Genomic DNA, 19,311 nt, shown 5'->3' with positions numbered 1-19,311 from the left:
TTACAGAATTGAAGGATTTGGACTCCATGACTATTGGTCAACTAATGGATTGGTTGCAAGCTCATGAAGAAACGATGGTGAATAAACAAGAGTCGTTGGAGCAAGTGCTACAAACAAAGCTTTTTGTTGAACGAACAAGAAGTGGTTGGAGGAAATAATTTATTTCAATTAATTAAAACTCACAGAGTACATGAATTCATATAGACTACACAACATATAAGTAACAATCACATGTATAAACAAAATAACCCCCACTAACATAACATTTAGTAAACACAACTCCCACCATTACTAGTTGTAACTTTCATGCCTCCCACTAACACCAACAAAAACTCTCATTAACAAAAAATAAAACACACCAAATAAAAACACCTATAACCTTCAAAGACATTAAAATAAATAATCAAGTTTATTTTGTAACGCTCCCCCTTAAACTTGCTTTTTCAACTCCAAGTGAACTTCTCCTTTTTTTTTGCTAGTTAGTACTCACACACATATGCCTCCACTAAGGTTCGAACCCTTGACCTCTCTTTGAGAAGTAGGGGCATGGTACCGCTAGGCCACTAGTTTGTTAGTTCCAAGTGAACTTCTTAACTTGTGAATTTTGTAAATTTGAGGGGCTTGGTGAAAATATCTGCAACTTGGTCGTGACTTGATGAACTTAAGTTCCACCTCCTTCTTGGTTATGCATTTTCTAATGATTTCAAACTTGTGAGTTATTGTGATAACGAATCGGCTGGAGATTTAGATGATAGAAAAAACCCTTCTGGCTATATTTTCTTTATGAAAAATACAATTTTCACATGGTATTCAAATAAACAACCCATTGTCAATCTCACAACTTGTGAAGCGAAATATGTTGCAGTCACTTTATGTTTGTCAAGCAATTTGGTTGAGGAATTTGCTGAAAGAATTACACATGCCATAAGAAGGGTCAACTGAGATCTTTGTGGACAACAAATCAGAAATTGCTTTTGCCAAGAATCCGATATTTCATGAACGAAGCAAATATCACTACAAGAAAATAGGTCTTCAATGACAGTCAAATCCGTCACTAAAAGCCCTAAAACCGTCACTAAAAATCAAAATCGTCCGTCACTAGTTAGAGCGTCGCAAAAGATTTTTAGTGACGGTAAAAAATGACTGTCACCAAAAATAAGGGTCTTTAGTGACGGTATTTACTGTCCTAAATAATCCCGTCAGTAAAATTTATTAGGGACGGAAAGTACCGTCACCAAAAAGTAATTGTCTTTAGTGACGGTATTTACTGTCCCAAATAATACTGTCATTAAAAGTTATTAGGGACGGAAAATACCGTCACAAAAAATAAGGGTCTTTAGTGACAATATTTACTGTCCCAAATAATCCCGTCACGAAAAGTTATTAGGGACGGAATGTACCGTCACCAATAAGTTATAAATTAGGGACAATTTTGGACAGTCACTAATACATAAACTATTCGTGACAGTATTTACCGTCCCTAATAACAAGTTTTTTATTTTATTTTTTAACAATGGTGACAACTAGAAACCATCCCTATTACTCCAATTTTTTTTTTTTTTTTGGTGGGGGGGGGGGGGGGGGTAGCTACGTTTGATTCGTTTGTATGTTCCCCAACTATGTTTGACGTTTGTATGTTTTTTTTCTTCTCAAGTTCTTTATAAGAAAAACTCAAAACTCTTAACTGAAAACTCAAATCATGCACCATAGATGATATCAAAAGCATATGACATATAGAATATAAAAATAAACTTTAAACATCTTCTAACATATATGTTCAAAAATCAAAGCATCATTAGTTTTAAATGCCCAATAGAATCTGTAGTTGAAACACAAAAAAAGCTAGATATCAACTAGTCATAAGAAAGCTGTAGTTAAAAGACAAAAAGGGCTAGATATCAAGTCATAAGAAAGCTTCATAATTTTGTACCAAAATATTTAGCTCCGGCCATCATATTCGTCATTCGATTTGTGGTTGTAGTTGTGGTTATGGTTGTGGTGGTGGTGGTGGTGGTGGTGGTGCTCGTGGGTGGTTATGATATCGCCTCCATGGTGGCGGCGGCTGCTGAAATTGCCATCATGGTGGTGGCGACTGTTGAAGGTGAGAGTCTGGGGGTGATGGATGCTCATACCCGCTTGGCGGGGCTGCTTCTTGTTGGGAATCTGACGAGGATTGCTGATATTGCCACCATGGCGGCGGCTGCTGCTGCTGTTGAAGCATCTTCTCAATTCTTTGCATATATTCCCGCAAACCTTTTACTTCCTCCTTAAGTTGTGCATTATTTTCCTCAGCAATTTCTGCTCTTTTACGAGAAGCCTCTTCATAAGATGAGAATGCACGTTGACGGCTTGGAATCACGAAACCATGTCCGAACCCACAGGGATATCCTTTCCTGATACGTAGTTGGTTTTGCACTATCTCAACATCATTTCTCACTGGATTGGTACTATCAAAATTTTGACAAATTTGGGAAGCCTTATCCATCATTTCATCCTGCAATTGACATATAAGTCTTAGAATTGAGAATTGAGAATTGAGAATTGAGAATTGAGATACAAATTAAGGAGAGAAAGACTTGTACTAGAAAAATAGTAAAGGCTAAATTGATCACATTAATAAAATCAAGGCTGGAAGGACTAAAACAAAAGTTTTGTAACTAATCATTCAAAAAAACAAAAGTTTTGTAACTAATCATTCAAAAATATAACAAGTTCCATACAAATTCATAATTTCTAACAACATAACAACACTACATGTCATCTATCTATAGACATAACAGGCACAAAATAAAAATGAAGAGAACTATTTTATCCATACACAAACCCATCAGATTGCTGCTCGGAAGGAGAAGCAGATGGAAACACTAAGAGCTGCTCTTGGGATATAAGCACATCTGAGTATAAACACACACACACACACACACACAACACACATATATATTCATGCCAAAATTGAGCAAAACAGTAATGACCAAAACCCAATACATGCAAACATACAAAAAGACATATTTCAAGAAATCTAAACCTGAATAGAAAACTTTTTAGTGCATATTTGCAGAGAGACACTGGAAATTTTTGAAACCCAAAACAGATCCACCTTGAAAAGGCTAAAAATGAGAGAGAATGAAAGCAAACCCTCAAATTTTTTTTGAACCCAAAACAGATTCACCTTCAAAAAGTTCAAAATGAGAGAGAATGAAAGCTTACCCTTAAAACAAAAAATTTACACATGTATATAAGTATAGATAAATTTATCATTTTATTTGTTTAACTTTATTTTATCCAGTAATGAAAATAATTTCCCAATTGTTCGCATTATTTGAAGTAAAGAAGTAGGGTGAAACGGTCAAATATTATAAATTTTACTAACGCTGTACCGACTTCATGGAATTGGAATTAAAAAAAAAAAAAAGGGCACTTTAAACTTCGAACTAAATTTTCTTCAATTATAATTCCAATGCACCAATTCATGCAACCAAACATAGCATAAGAGTAATTCCCCTTTATATTTGATGACAATAGAATTCTCTAAAGAAGGGCTCTAATGGGACCAATAAATGACCTATTTGAAGAATAAAAGAATATGCACTATAAGAGTGGTGCCATATAAGAGAATAGGCAGCAGTACAATCATACTGCTGCTATGCTAAAAAATTGTTTCCAAGAGCTGCTCTTGGGATATAAGCACATCTGAGTATGAACACACACACACACACAACACACATATATATTCATGCCAAAATTGAGCAAAACAGTAATGACCAAAACCCAATACATGCAAACATACAAAAAGACATATTACAAGAAATCTAAACCTGAATAGAAAACCTTTTAGTGCATATTTGCAGAGAGACACTGGAAATTTTTGAAACCCAAAACAGATCCACCTTGAAAAGGCTCAAAATGAGAAAGAATGAAAGCAAACCCTTAAATTTTTTTTGAACCCAAAACAGATTCACCTTCAAAAAGTTCAAAATGAGAGAGAATGAAAGCTTACCCTTAAAAAAAAAATTTTACACATGCATATAAATATAGATAAATTTATCGTTTTATTTGTTTAACTTTATTTTATCCAGTAATGAAAATAATTTCCCAATTGTTCGCATTATTTGAAGTAAAGAAGTAGGGTGAAACGATCAAATATTATAAATTTCACTAACGCTGTACCGACTTCATGGAATTGGAATTAAAAAAAAAAAAAAAAAAAAAAAAAGGCACTTTAAACTTCGAACTAAATTTTCTTCAATTATAATTCCAATGCACCAATTCATGCAACCAAACATGGCATAAGAGTAATTCCCCTTTATATTTGATGACAGTAGAATTCTCTAAAGAAGGGCTCTAATGGGACCAATAAATGACCTATTTGAAGAATAAAAGAATATGCACTATAAGAGTGGTGCCATATAAGAGAATAGGCAGCAGTACAATCGTACTGCTGCTATGCTAAAAAATTGGTGCAATGGTCCCAGCAAAAGGAAAAAGACCGGTAAGGCCTACTCAAAATATGGTGGAACCCAGCTACTTCATCTAAAAGTGATTTATGTTTTTCTTTTTCCTTTTGCTGGGACCATTGCACCAAGTAATGGCAGATCCTAGACAGATTAAGCATTGCGGGAAACTCTCCAAGCATGAGACATACTGGTTAAGTAAATAGAATTATGTATATCCCAACTAAATATAATGGAAGACCAGAAAGGAGACCATTCGAAGAAAGTGAGGTCCGTGATTGTGATATGGTTTTTATGCCATATCACAATCAGCATGCTTGCACCAAAAGTTTATTGTAGTGTTTATCATACAGCTTATACTTTAATGTATGTTAATAAAACAATGCTCAAACAAACTTCTTTTTTTTTTTTTTTTTTCACAAGTTGTAAAATTATCAATAATAGGCATATTTTAACTTACGTAGTTCCGCTTAGCTTTCTCATGTACCCATCCAGTTTCTTCCCTACAATGTGTCTCCTTGTATAGGCGAATAGCAGGACCCTCCTGGTGACTTTCAACTTCCCCATCCTCTTCACTCTGCCTTTCTTCACTTTCTTTTACCTGCAACACAAAGTAATAGTTAGCATTGGAAAATATATGGTTTAGATGGATAATAGATTGAAATTGAATAATTATTGCTTTATATTACGTACATAACCATCATAACGTCTAACGAATGACATCGATCCTGAAACATGTGGAATGTCATTCTTCGAATGATTAGCTTTATTTCTTTCACTTATTTTCTGCATAGTAATTCAAAGAATAATAAAAGTTAACAAACCTAAATATAGCTAGTGAATCAATGTATTATAATCAATGATTTCAAATACATAGTTAAAACAAGTGGTTAACAATCCAAACCTGAAATTCTGGTGACATCCACCAATCGCACAAGTTTTTCCAAAGATCAATATGAATGCCTACATAAGGATGCAAGCGTGCATTCTCAAATGGAAGATGCTTATCAAAATGATTCTTCAATCTATGTCTATATTTTCTCAAACTTTTAGAAACTCCACCAGTTACTCGCTTAAAATCAATTTCACTAGCATGTGCATCCACTGCAAAGATCTCCTTTATAATGAAAAATTAATTTAAGTTAAAAGGAGCCCAATGATTCACACAACAAACAAAACAGAAAATATGAAGAAAAAAATAAGAATATCATATAAATATCAACACACAAATGTATCATCCCTTTGCACTGGAGGCTTAGGGCTCTACCTTTAAAATAAAGCTTACACATACCTTAAAAGTTACCATTCATACCAAAAGGTCCCTATGCCAAATTGACTCACCATTGACAAAAAGAGAGATGGTGTACTGTTTTTATTTTTCCTCCTTAAACTAGTGGATGTTCTGCAAGAAGGCATACCTTTAAGAATCCATTTATAGTCATTTGTTTAATTATTTTTATTTTTTTGAGAGAGATTGAAACTCACTAATTATACTGCAATTTTGCAAATTTGTTTGTGGTATCTCTTAATTGGACCAACCCATTAAATGTTTTATACTTGTGTCTTAATTTGTATTTAGGAGAGATGTTCCAAGCTTTTCTCACCAATCTCACTTACCAATTCGCAAACTATGGTGAATTGCGATGTGTATCTCAAGCGTACTAGAAAGACTCGATTTTGAGAGTTATCACAGCATACTCCCAAATACTGACCTATATTCTTTACCTTCCATTTGGAGACATTCAATTGTTAGATATCATGACAGCACCTTGCCAGTTACTTTTTAATCTTATTCGTAAACCCTTTTTTTTTAGCTTTTTATATAACAAAGAAAGGCTAAGAAACAGAGGGAAGATACCCATCAATGGGTACAGACAACCAAGATGCAGCAATGGAAGCATGCTTTGAAGGTGTAGATGCAGTTAGATTGTCTCTTTCCGATCTAGGACACCTTTTTTATCCTGGTGATGGTTGCACTTAGATTGATGTTGCAGCAGGTAGGAGGAGGAATAGGTTCCTAATTTTGTAAAGAACTTAATACTAAATAAGCGACAATATGTTGAAAATCTTTAAGCTTACTAATAACTATATATTTGCTGTAAAACGTTGGTTATAGGAGAAATTATAGGAGAAATTAATATGATAGTTAAGAGAATTTTAGATTTCTACAAAATATTGTCACTGGCTAGTGAACTTAATGCTAAATAAGCAAATGAATATGAATCTACAGAAAGAAATAGCAATCAAAGTAGAGCAACAAAAAGAAAAATGCCAAAGCAAATGGAAGTGGTTATATATAAACAAGGCTGGAGACAACTTTTAATTCTAGCATTTATTGGGTAGGGATTCATGTATAACATAGCATGTGTTGGTTTGGTAACATGGGACCTTTTAGTGCCAGTCATGGTTTATTTTGTCTATACTCTGTAGTGAAATCAACACTACAGTGGGTTAGACCATTTTAATTGTCAGTTTAGAAGTCAATTCATATACACAATGGAACTATATGGACAACAAAGAAATAAAAACTAGTTTGTTACAAGCATATAAATATCAATCTTCTGAACTTGTCTCTGTATCACCAAGTTAATTGTAAATTAAAATCAAATTCAAATAAGATTTAGCTTAATTATGAGCTCACCTAATCAACAATAGTATCGAAAGAGAAAGCACAAACACAGCAAAATTTAGGCAGCATATATATTGTAGCATATAAAAAATTATTACATTAAAATCTTTTGAAATTCTTTTGTTTTGATAAAATTAAATCTCCATACTCCTCACAGCGATCAAACCACCAGAGCCAAATCACGTATGCCAAAGTCACTGCTTGAAATTCAACAGAAGAGCAGAGGAAAGCACAAATATAAATTGCAATCTCCGAGATCTCTACGCCTCTTAACTCCTTCAGTTTTTCAGTTATAGATGCATTTTATTTAAGATTATGCGACACTGAAAATATGAAGAAAAAAAAGTAGTTTCTTAGGTGAAAAGAAAAGAACTCATTACCTTAAAATGGTCATAGCAGACCTGTCTCTCAGATTCTGGAATATCCCTCCACGTTTTGAAATTTAGTAGTGCTTCTTTATCTCTCGTGTGGATGCCAACTTCTGCCGTCCATAATTTGCTATTTTTTCCTACGGGTATAATATACCTCGTCCCAAACTCTACTGGAATTGGAACATCTTTTCCATAGAGTGCCTTAGCTTTTTGTAGGGCGACATTCTTCGCTTTTCCACAGCCTTTTACAAAAGAGCTTATGGTTAATCAATGATAAAGCATAATTATCACCTCCACTTGGTTGTGGCCTCGTCTGTGAATTACTATCGTCACCTTCAATACTAAGCTGCTGATTTGTTGAATTACTACCACCACCTTCTCCATTCTGTTGTGCAGCAGGTAAACTTATAGATGGTGCCTCAGTTTTAGGCAAGCTAGCAGGTAAACTTGTAGCTGGTGGCTCAGTTTGAACCACTCGGGACCTTAATACTCTACGCATTGGAGCCTCAGAGGTGTCCATAATTATTAAACTACCATGCTTCAGAATATAAACAGAAAATGTAAATTTAGTGATCTATAATTAGTCTAATAGAAATCAAATGGCAGAAACTATAGCAACATAAAAAATGAGATCTATCTTAAGGAATCAGATTCCATGATATGTCCGGCCATCATATTCTATTAAAGGAGCAAACAAGATATAAACATTTTCTGCTAGATATGATTGGAGGATGGTTAGTTACAGCCTAAAACTTTATATAAGTTGCATATCTATTAAAGGAGTGAACAATCAAAAGAAAGGGGAACCAAAAGCTCAAGGCACAAAAGAAAAAGCCAAACTAGCTACAAACTGGAACCAGATCAAAACAAAGGAAATAAAGTCCATGCTCAACATTACGTAAGTTTCACATGTCATCCAAATTAGTATCATCTTCGGACAGTAATTCTGATTCCTCATCTGAACTATAGTCAATGTCAGTTCCATTATCATTCTCGACAACCCAAAAGTCCTCATTAATTGCTGCTTCACCCCTACATTTTTGAATCATTTCAGCATCAAGAATTCACTTTCCAAATCACCCCTATTCAATGGGAATGGATCCATGTCCAAGTCTGCTTCAACCACCCTATCAACGATGCTTGGTTCATTCTCTTGGTATGCTGGAGCATTGAGTATTTCATCCTCTACTCCGGCTTCGACCTCTACTTCAAGTACATCAAATGAGCTTCTATTTGTTATATCTTGAACTACCTCCCATGTTCCTTGCAATTTGTTGTCTTTCACGTAGAAACATTGTTTTGCTTGATTTGCTAACACAAATGGCTCATTTTTGTATGCTCTACTAGCTACATTTACGCTCGTGAAATAGGTATCTTTATGTATACCACTCCTAACATCAAACCAATCACATTTGAAAAGAAAAACTTGTCTACCCAAAAGATATCGTAACTCAATGATATCTGTTAGAACACCATAGTAATCTTCGCTTTCTCCTTTCACTAACACACCACTATTCTGTGCTCGTCGATTTCGCTCCCTTTCCTTAGTATGGAACCTAATCCCATTTACAATGCAAGCAGAATATCGACTTACTCGACTTAGAGGTCCACATGCTAAAGAATATAAATCATCACTAGTTGTTTCCCTTTGATGATGACGCATTTCCTTTATCTATTGAAAAAAAAAAGTGTTAATCAAATGAACGACATCATTTAAATTAATTAAAGAGTATGATTTAATTAATTCCAATATGTACACGATGGACTTACTTGTTTTTCAAACCATCTCGAAAATTCTTTTGCATGTCTTTTAGGAACATTGCGCGGATCTTGTCTCTCAGGTTCTACCTTGTGTTTTCTAAGCAATTACATGATGTTAAGATATAATTGTGTACATGTATTAACAAATACACCATATATTCACATAATCTAAAAAGGCATAACATGAAATGAGTTACTTACTCTTCGTATGACTCAACTATTCCAGAATTTTGTAACACATACAATCGAGCCATCTCCAACTCCTCACGGGGTAATATCTCCAAATTTTGCGCCCCAGAGGTCGAACCACTTGCTTTAGATCTGAAATAGTGGACCAATTATTGTCGCAGTCCCTCTCACTATTTCTTTCTTCTCGATTGAACCGTGTCTCAATCCCTCCGAGAAATTTTGAACAAAATGTGACACATTCACTGTCCACGTAAGCTTCAACAATGGACCCTTCAGGACGTGCTTTGTTACGCACGCACAATTTGAGAGTACGCAAAAATCTACATAATCATTAAAAGTATTACAAAATTTTATATATATAACAGACCGATAAAACTTGTCATAAAAATAATGTTGGTGTACTAAAAAAATACAACACCTTTCAATGGGGTACATCCACCGATGTTATGCGGAGCCTGCGATGATGGCTTCACGCGGCAAATGCAAAGCCAAGTGGACTATAATGTCAAAAAATGACAGAGGAAATATCATCTCCAACTTGCATAGTACAATAGCAATGTCCCTTTCCATTGCCTCTAAGACATCCAGTTTAAGAGTTCGACAACACAATTCTTTAAAGAATAAACCAAGCTCTGCTATTGTGTTACAAATATCAGAATCTAAGAATCCTCGTATAGCTATGGGGAGGAGACGCTGTAAGAGAACATGTGAATCATGACTTTTCAATCCAGATATCTTACAGTTATTAACATTCACACACCGACTTATGTTTGATGCATAGCTATCTGGAAACTTAACCGATTTTAGCCATTCACACAGTTGCCTTTTATCATTCTTTGACATTGTGTAGCGTGCTCGTGGCATCTCAAATTTTTCACCATTGTAATACCCCTAATTTTAAAAGGATAGTCTCGGCATTTATTTATTATTTTTATTGTATTTTTCGTGATTATTTGGTTTAATTATTTTTATTTATTGGTTTGATTTAATTGTTTTCCTATGTGTCATGTGTTTTAAATTGAATTAAGTTATCTTTTAATTATTTAATTGGAATTAATTAGTTAAGTGTATTTAATTATTTAATTGGATTTTTAATTTAATTATGGTTTAAGTTACAGTTAGCTTTGGGTTGCAAATCACGTATAGGTAAGCCGCACTATGATAACCTAGATTGCTATATGGGCCGATTGACTAGAGTTTTACATTAGGGCTCTGGCTTTAATTAAACAAGGATTAGGGTTTAGGTTTTTACGCTTATATATACATAGTTGTAATCTGTATTAAGGGTTCTACTCACGTAACATAGATACAGAGAGTTACACTGTGAGGCTTTGAGAGAGCAGAAAGTTACACAGTGAGGCTTTGAGAGAGGACCAAGGGAGGATTTTGGTGGATTAGATCAGAACCAGAGGAGGCTAGAAAGTTTAGAACAACGGCGACAAGGTTTTGGTTATAAAACTGTACAGGCAAGTTCTTATCTTCCTCCTTCCCTTTGGCTTGTGTTCAGTGCACCTAGACAGCCTCTAGGAGATTAATTGGCCTTAAACTGAACCATGCATGTTTTATATATGTTTTACTTGATCGTTTTATCTGTGAAAAGTTAATTTACAAAACAATTATAGCACGTATGTTTTTCTTGACTCTGTTTTGGCATAACGTCCCACTGTTCTAATTTTTATTTTGAATCTTACTGAAATCAACCAAGGTCTGATTGGATACTAGATGTAATTTAAGACTTCAAATTTAAATTGGAGGAAGAACAGAGGGGTTGGGATAAAACTGATGTTGCAATTTAGTTTCAGTATTGTTCTTCAACAATGCTAGTTTAAATGGCTTGATTAAACTCTGTAATTGTTTTCAAAATTATTGTAAACAATCTTGGGGAATGCTTCTAGACTAAATTAAGATTCCTAAGATTAGTTTTTAGAAACCAACAGAGTGGTAGGAATTGATCAGAGAAGGAGCGGACGGACTGAAACGAAGCAACGGGGACAGAGGCTCTCAAAGGAGGTGAGAACCGGCTCCATGGATGTGGGAGCCGGCTCCCACAACAAGTAGAGCCGGCTGTAGGGAGTCCTGGAGCCGGCTCTAGGCTGAGAAAGAGCCTGCTCCAAATTTTGGAGCAGGCTCCCTTTTTATTTTCTGATTTATTTTAAGTTTTTTTTTAATTTTCTATGTACTGTGCTTACTATTAGAGCATGGGATTTAAACCTGTTAGGTCTGGGGTTCCACAGAGAGTTTAGAAGGCTGAATTTGGGGGTTATTAGGACCTTAAATTGATTAGGGTTAAATTCTAAATTGTCGGGACAAACAGTGTAAAAATTAAGACACTCCCTATGTTGTTAACAAATGGAAGATGAATTAATTGTTGAATTAAATTTCAGCAATTTGATGGAATATAATGTGTTTATAAAACTTGTTTTAGAATGCATTCAAGTGCATGATAAGATCATTTAATTATTAATTTTGATCTATGCATGCTTAGGAGGCTAGTTGCTGAATTATTAAATCGTTTCCTGCAACTATATGGTTAATGCTTGGATTTAAATTGCCGAAATATTAAACAATCTTCTAAAATTGTTTTAGCAATTTATTGGATAATAATATGATTATTTAACCTATTCACATGCATGATGGAGTCCCTAACATATTAAATTTGGTCTATGCATGCTCTGGATGTTAGTTGTTGATTTGTTAAATCGTCTCCTGCAACTATATGGTTAAATGCTTGGATTTAAATTGCTGAAGCTTTAAATATTTTTCTGCAATTATTTGGATGGTGGTTTTTGGGTCTGTAAATTATTGAACTGTTATATATGTTGTAATTTACATGGATATGGAGGATTGTATGTACCGGTATGGGACGGTGACATACTAGGGACGGTTTAGCTCAAAACGCATAAACCTAACCTAATGGATTAATGGAATGGATTGAAAGATACCGAATCCTAATTGTGACTAAGTCAGATCAGTTGTAACCAAGTTGGATGACTTCCTGGATTAACGGATGGTAGTTAAGTCATATCAACTGAATAAGTTGAGTGACTAACTAGTTGGTTTATTGTATGTCAGTTTAATAAATAGTTGAACTGCACACCCTGGATTTAGACGGACTTTATATATATGTTTATGGTACCACGAGTTGAGCTTGAGTCTCAGACTCGTTGGTTAGGGTACGTATATGCAGTGGATGCGTAGCTGGTTATAATAGGTTGAGGTGTACCCTGTTAGGTCTAGGTACTTATGCCCACCTTTGGGTGCGTATTCGCATGTTGCCTTCTATTCAGGTTGAGACCCCTATTATAGACTAGTGAATGTCCCTTAGTGTGGATATATTTATATGTATGGACTAGATAGATATTGTGAGGTGTCTACGGTGTATCTGCGTATCGAGTCACTGTATGGATTGCAGTTAGATTAGAACTTGCTCGTGGGTCTGACACACTCCTTTATTATTCTTTTCAGGTACAGGACGGTTCCAGCCTTAGAGCTTGATCGTGTTTGTCGAGGACAGTCTCACTTTCATCGGATTACGTAGGACTTCCCCCGATGTTTCTAGTATTATCTATTTTCAGTTTCAGTCTCAATTGAATTTTTAGTTAGGGGTCCATCAGTGGATTCCCAAGTTGTAACTTTGAAGTTTTGGAGGATTGGAGTTTCAATTTTTAGTTACACATGGAGGATTTTATTATTATTATTTCTTTCAGTTTTATTTTATCTTTATTGTTCTTTTTTTTGTCATCTGTGTTCGTTTTAAAATACTTTAATTGTTTGATATTCCCTCGGGTTTGGGCCTGGGCCTGATCAACCCATGTCTCGGATCCGAGGGGTATCACAACCATTACGCCTAAGGTAGAGTTCTTTTCTAATCTTCATTGCTTCTAAATCCAACCGACTTTTGAACGTGTCTTTCGTTTTTCCTTCGATGTCCAATAATGTCCCCAACACATTATCGCATATGTTTTTCTCTATATGCATAACGTCCAGGTTGTGCCGCAACAAAAGGGTCTGCCAATAAGGTAGTTCAAAGAAAATACTCTTCTTTGTCCAGTTAAGTTCAAATTTCTCACGAGTTCGCTTCTTGTTATTTGGTCCCTTTCCAAAACTAATCTCGGGTATGAGTTTAAGTTGTTCCAGAATATCATCACCTGTTAACTACTTTGGTGGGCCTTTGTCTTGCTTCTCACCATTAAATTGCTTGTAACGCTTCCTGAAAACATGATCTAACGACAAAAACATACGACTTCCCAAATAACATATCTTCGTCCGTGTTTCAAATAACAAGAGCATGTTTGTTCATTACAATTCGGACATGCTCGATAACCCTTTGTCATCCATCCAGATGCCATCGCATAGGCGGGAAAGTCAGTAATGGTCTAAATCATTGCTGCATGCATTTTAAAGTTACATTTACTATAAGCATCATACGTCATCACACCATCCCTCCACAATTCTTTTAACTCTTCAACCAAAGGTCGCAAAAAGAGATTAATGTCATTACCAGGTGATGTTAGACTAGGAATAAGCAGTGACATAAACACATATGGTTCAGTCATACATATCCAAGGTGGCAAATTGTAAGGCACAATCATCACAGGCCACATACTATAGGCATTGCTCATGTTACCAAATGGATTGAATCCATTAGTTGCTAATCCAACACGAACATTCCAAGGATCAGCAGCAAACCAGCTATGCCTATTATCAAAATCCTCCTAAGCTTTTGAATCAGCTGGATGTCTTAACTCATTTGTCTCCTTCACGCGTTTCTCCTTATGCCACCGCATGTCTAAGGTTGTATCCTTCGACATAAATAACCGTTTTAGTCTTGATTTTAAAGAAAAATGCCGAAGAACGTTTTGAGGGATTTTCTTACCCTTACCTTCGTGAGGTTTATACCTCGACTCACCACATTGTGGACAATTTTCTTTATCTGCATTCTCCTTCCAAAATATAACACAATCATGTTTACATGCATGGATACACTCGTATCCAAGACCCAAATCTCGCAACAAGCTTTTAATCTCGTAATGAGATTTTGGTAACACATTGCCGTCAGGGAGCATTTCCTTATATGCCTCAAGCATCATGTCAAATGCTTTGTTGCTCATTCGGCTTGAAACCTTCACATGGAACAACTTTAATATCGCTGACAACTTAGAGAATTTTGAACAACCTGGCCACAATTCACATTGTGCATCTTTTAACAATTTATCAAAGCTTCCTCCTCCCACATCAATTTCAGGCAAATCTTCTTGTTGTGCATTAGCGAAGGTTCCCATTTGTACGTTATCCAACAACTCAAATACATTATCCACATTTCCATCTTCATCTTGGATAGCTTCCCCACTAACATTAGCATCATTAATAACATTATTGCTGCTTTGAGGAACCTCCCCATGATATATCCAATTGGTATACTCCCTATCCATCCCATAACTTAAGAGATGCTGCTCAACTTCTTCAATTTGAATATACCCCATAATGTTTTTGCAACGACGACACGGACATCGAGACCTACGGTCTGACGCTGCATGACGACTAGCCACCTTAATGAAGCTTTTTATGCCATCAGAATACTTTCGACTACCCCTAGTGTGATGATGAATCCAAGACTTATCCATGTAATTGGCTAAAAAAAAAAATCAGTAGTTATAAACAAAAATCATTTGAAGCATTTGTTGAATATTTCATAACTCTTTCAACTTCTTCCATGACGGGTGGCTGGTCCTATCCTATTCAATAATGTAAATCTATATTACAATTCCAACTCACATTATCAAAGAGAAGTAGTTTCTGCAATTGATTATGTATTAAAACCATGTTCGCTCTCTCCAAAAGACTTGTTTTTCCATAAATCATGATTCAAAAATAAAAACGAAAACACCTTAATGCATGAATCCTTGAATTAATTTAAGAGAATTTACAACACATGCAACAAAAATGATGATAGATATTGAGATCCTGACGCTAATTACAAATTCTAAAGAGCTTGAGTAAATATCATGATAGAGCTTAAAAATTAAGCAAGTTAAAAGAAGACAAAAACAAAAGTTTTAGAACTTCTACCAATAAAAAATTTGAAAATCCAATAACTTGTTACGACTAAAAACAAGCAAGTTCCAACTTCTTTTCAGGAGATTACATCTTCTCATCAAAGGAAAAAGAAAAAAGTGTCAGAAATGTAGACATTGTTGGTTCTTAATATAACAAAATAAAAAATTGTATACAACGCATAGGCAAGTAGGTGACTTAAAAAGTATAAAGGACTCGCTCCCAGAATGCCAAAAATTGCTCAAAAAGTTCATAGTTATACATCCCAGAATGCCAGCAAACTATAAAGCATACCAGCACCCAATTTATAAAATGGATAAACAAAGACGTGATAAAAAAGTTCAAAAAAAGTAAAATCATGCACAACATATACCAAAGTTAATGTGGAACAAAATGATAATAAATGCACACACATACATGTTTTAAGTCTATGCATTAACCACATAGACCAAAAGTCGAAAGTGAAACAAAGATCAGAGAGGGTATAACAATATGATAATACAAATGCCCCCCCCCCCCCCCCCCCCCCCCACCCCCAACACACACGTACACGTATGTACAAGGTCATAATAATCAAAAAAGCAAATATACAGATATAAGAAGGAACGGAAAAAAAAAAAAAAATTAAATATAAAAAATAAAAAACACTTACAACACCAGTAGAAGAGTAAGTAGTGACACTAAACTTTTGGTCGCTCTGGTAGTCCTTGTAGAGAAGACCTGTGGCACGAAACAAACAAGCAATTAATAGAAGAGTGCTTGGTATTAGCAATCCATTCCAATGCCACCCTCCTCCTCCTCCTCATGTACTGTTGTCCAAACTTACCGAGTTTTTTTGATTATTTCTTTTGTTCCATTAAGTGGGAAATTAACGACACGGAGGACCTCCCAGAGTACATGAAGATGTGTTATTTGGCCATGTTCAACTTTATGTTGCTGGGTACCACATGTTTGAGTAGGATTCTGTGCCATGTATAATATATGTAATTTAGTACATAATGTAATTAAGAATATATCACTTTTCATATTGTAAATGATCATTATGTACACTTCTATTTGCTTATTTATTTATTTTGATAATTTTAAAGACGGACAAAGTGAGAAGGGATGTCGCAAAATCATTCATTCAATGTTACGTGATCAAAGTAAAGTATCAGAAGAGGAAGCAGTAGCACATGATCAAAGTTGGTAATTCTTTTTCACTATTAAAGGCCTTACTTACACAAGGTGGTTTTGTCATTTAAAACTTTGATAAAATCTACAAGTAAAGTCCTGGTGCTTGAAAAGGATGGGTGAGTGAAGTTATATTTATGAGAAATCAAATTCCATGCTTTAGCTTCTTCATGAATGAGAAGAGCGGCTGGGGTAAAAACCAAATATGCAACACAAGACAGACTATGAAGAAAGCACATAGCCCTTCCAACTCATGACAGATTGTGATGTTTTGTGAAACCACATGATCCATCCCTTTGATTTGTAGTTTGATGTGATCCCAATGAGCAGCAAGCAAAATCCAACTACAGATGTGATCCTATCAAACACAATCAATTACATCAATCCAAGCATATATGGGAAGATAGAATACAGTTGAGTTCAAACTTTAATGAGTTGACTCGGCATTAAACTTTAAATTAAAATTACTATGTGACATACCATTTAAAAGCTAGGCATGCCACTCATAATTTCCTGCGTGGAAATGCTTGGTGGTGGCCCAAGCAAACAAAGTGGCCAGTACTTGGGCTTGACCAGTACGCACCCACCCTAAGGACTCCAAGAATGTATGTCAAGCTTTTTAATGCGTCTTCTTCTTGTATGGAGGAAACTCACATTCTATTTGTCTTCTTTTTTTCTTTATGGGGATTGAATTCACGTTTAGAGGTACAAAAAATACCACTAAATTATATTAACATCCGGGCACTTTAAATAGATGATAATACATCTGAATAACAATTCAATATTCACATATAAACTTAAACAATCTTTCAAAATAATTAGTATGAATGTAAAGGATAAAATTTTCTGCTCTGCTAGGGTGTGGTTTGCCTTAGCCGCTCGCTAACATTATAATTAACTTCTTCTTCATCAAGTGTTTTCTTCTTCTTCTTCTTCTTCTTCTTCTTCTTCTTCTTCTTCTTCTTTTTTTTTTTTTTTTTTTTTTTTTTTTTTTTTGACTTAAATTGAACATATCTCTCTCTCTCTCTCTCTCTGCAAGATATACTATTTTTCTTATCATTGTTGCTGGTCCATCAATTTCAAGTCTGAGATTCAAACTCAGACGTGCAACACATTAAGTGATATTAAAATCATATTATAACACAACCCACACCATGCTTCAAATATTATTGATAGCTTATTATTTTGCTGAAATCCCAATACGAGTGGATCAAATTAAAGAGATAATAAAAAGAATCGACTAAAATTCTAAGTTGTAATTTGCTGGTACATATTTTAAAAGGTGGAGAGTGGGCTAATGAGCCTGTCCTCGATCTCCTCTTACATACACACAGAGACTAAATCATAATCAATCCATGCATATGTATCAAGCACAATCAATTACATCAATCCATGCATAAGTTCTTCCAAATCTGCAACTTCACTTGCAATAAATCTACAATTTCACTTGCAATTTTGAAACCCTATAATACGTATTTGCATCAAAAAATCAAAACTAATAGATACATATATAGAAAGGGATAGACGAACCTTGATTTTTTGCTCCAAATTGATGTGTATAGCCGTCTGGAATTCGAAGAAATTGTGGCTCTAAATGGCCGTTTGTCGTGTCCAAACCAGAGAGAACTCGAATAGAGAGGTGAACCAGAGAGATAACTTGAATAGGGTTTTTCGTCTAAAGAGAGAGAGAGCAAAGAGAGAAAGACAGGGCTTCAACGCGAGAGACAGAAAGCTAGGGCTTATGTGTAGAGGAAGTTGGACGCATGATATATATACACCTATTGACAAAACTAGAGGAAGTTGGACGCATGATATATATAACACCTATTGACAAAACTATGTCATTTTATAATGACACATTAGTCACAGTACATTTACCGTCCCTACAGACTAATTTTTAATTAAGTTCTCTATTAAAAAAAATCATTTATGTGGCGCGAAGATTCCCGCGAGCGGCATGGATGCGAGAAAAAAATTATTTGGGCTTTTAGAGACAGTAATTAAAGACCGTCCCTAAAAATAGGGTCTTTAGGGACCGTAATTAAAGACCGTCCCTAAAAATAGGGTCTTTAAGGACCGTAATTAAAGACCGTCCCTAAAAATAGGGTCTTTAAGGACAATAATTAAAGTCCATCTCTAAAAATAGGGTCTTTAGGGACAGTTTTTTGCCTATCCCTAAAAATGGGGTCTTTAGGGACAGTAATTAAAGTTCGTCCCTAAAAATAGGGTCTTTAGGGACAGTTTTTTGTACGGTTCCTAAAGGTCTGTCACTAATAACTCTTTTTCTTGTAGTGTATATTGACACAAGATTTCATTTCATTAGAACATGCATAATCAAGAAGGAGGTGGAACTCAAGTTCATCAAGTCACAAGATTAAGTTGCGCCTATTTTCACCAAACTCCTCAAGTTTGCAGAATTTCGCAAGTTAAGAAATTTACTTGAAGTTGAAAAATCAAGTTTAAGAGAGGAGTGTTGGAAAATAAACTTGATTATTTGTTTTAATATCGTTGAAGCTTATGAGTGTTTTATTTGGTATATTTTATTTTATGTAAATAAGAGTTTTTTATTGGTGTTAGTGGGAGGAATGAGAATTATAACTAATAGCGATAATATTAGTGAGAGTTATGTCTACTGCATGTTATGTTGATGGGAGTTAATTTCAATTTATATGTGATTGTTATA

At 35.0% G+C, this 19,311-nt stretch overlaps 2 protein-coding genes across 2 annotated transcripts; both read right to left on the bottom strand.

Annotated features, from left to right (window-relative positions):
• Positions 1 to 1,574: 1,574 nt before the first annotated feature.
• LOC132303440 (uncharacterized) lies at positions 1,575 to 18,296 on the bottom strand. Its single transcript, XM_059800695.1, has 6 exons — positions 18,159 to 18,296; positions 16,108 to 16,175; positions 5,356 to 5,568; positions 5,145 to 5,237; positions 4,912 to 5,052; positions 1,575 to 2,494 (listed from the first exon to the last, which is right to left on the bottom strand). Exons 3-6 carry the CDS (start codon positions 5,371 to 5,373, stop codon positions 2,078 to 2,080), a joined length of 669 nt encoding a protein of 222 aa, XP_059656678.1. The 5' UTR covers positions 5,374 to 5,568; positions 16,108 to 16,175; positions 18,159 to 18,296; the 3' UTR covers positions 1,575 to 2,077.
• On the bottom strand, positions 7,996 to 13,291 carry LOC132303439 (uncharacterized). Its single transcript, XM_059800694.1, has 4 exons — positions 9,820 to 13,291; positions 9,414 to 9,721; positions 9,222 to 9,309; positions 7,996 to 9,123 (listed from the first exon to the last, which is right to left on the bottom strand). The coding sequence occupies exons 2-4, from the start codon at positions 9,464 to 9,466 to the stop codon at positions 8,497 to 8,499; spliced, it is 768 nt and encodes a 255-aa protein (XP_059656677.1). The 5' UTR covers positions 9,467 to 9,721; positions 9,820 to 13,291; the 3' UTR covers positions 7,996 to 8,496.
• Positions 18,297 to 19,311: the final 1,015 nt, after the last annotated feature.

This window comes from Cornus florida, unplaced genomic scaffold, assembly GCF_030987335.1.
Source record: "Cornus florida cultivar Cherokee Brave unplaced genomic scaffold, ASM3098733v1 CherokeeBrave_3.0.0_Hap2_Chr04, whole genome shotgun sequence".
Lineage (NCBI taxonomy): Eukaryota > Viridiplantae > Streptophyta > Magnoliopsida > Cornales > Cornaceae > Cornus > Cornus florida.
Note: the sequence above shows the minus strand (reverse complement) of the source record. Positions and strands in the feature narration are given on the sequence as shown.

Coding starts and splice junctions, on each gene's coding strand:
- LOC132303439 (XM_059800694.1), bottom strand. CDS start 9,466: ATGGCTCGATTGTATGTGTTACAAAATTCTGGAATAGTTGAGTCATAC. Junction 9,310..9,413: donor ATAGTTGAGTCATACGAAGA/GTAAGTAACTCA, acceptor GTAATTGCTTAG/AAAACACAAGGTAGAACCTG. Junction 9,124..9,221: donor CGAGATGGTTTGAAAAACAA/GTAAGTCCATCG, acceptor TTTTTTCAATAG/ATAAAGGAAATGCGTCATCA.
- LOC132303440 (XM_059800695.1), bottom strand. Junction 5,053..5,144: donor TTAGACGTTATGATGGTTAT/GTACGTAATATA, acceptor TTTGTGTTGCAG/GTAAAAGAAAGTGAAGAAAG. Junction 2,495..4,911: donor AGAAAGCTAAGCGGAACTAC/GTAAGTTAAAAT, acceptor TGTCAATTGCAG/GATGAAATGATGGATAAGGC.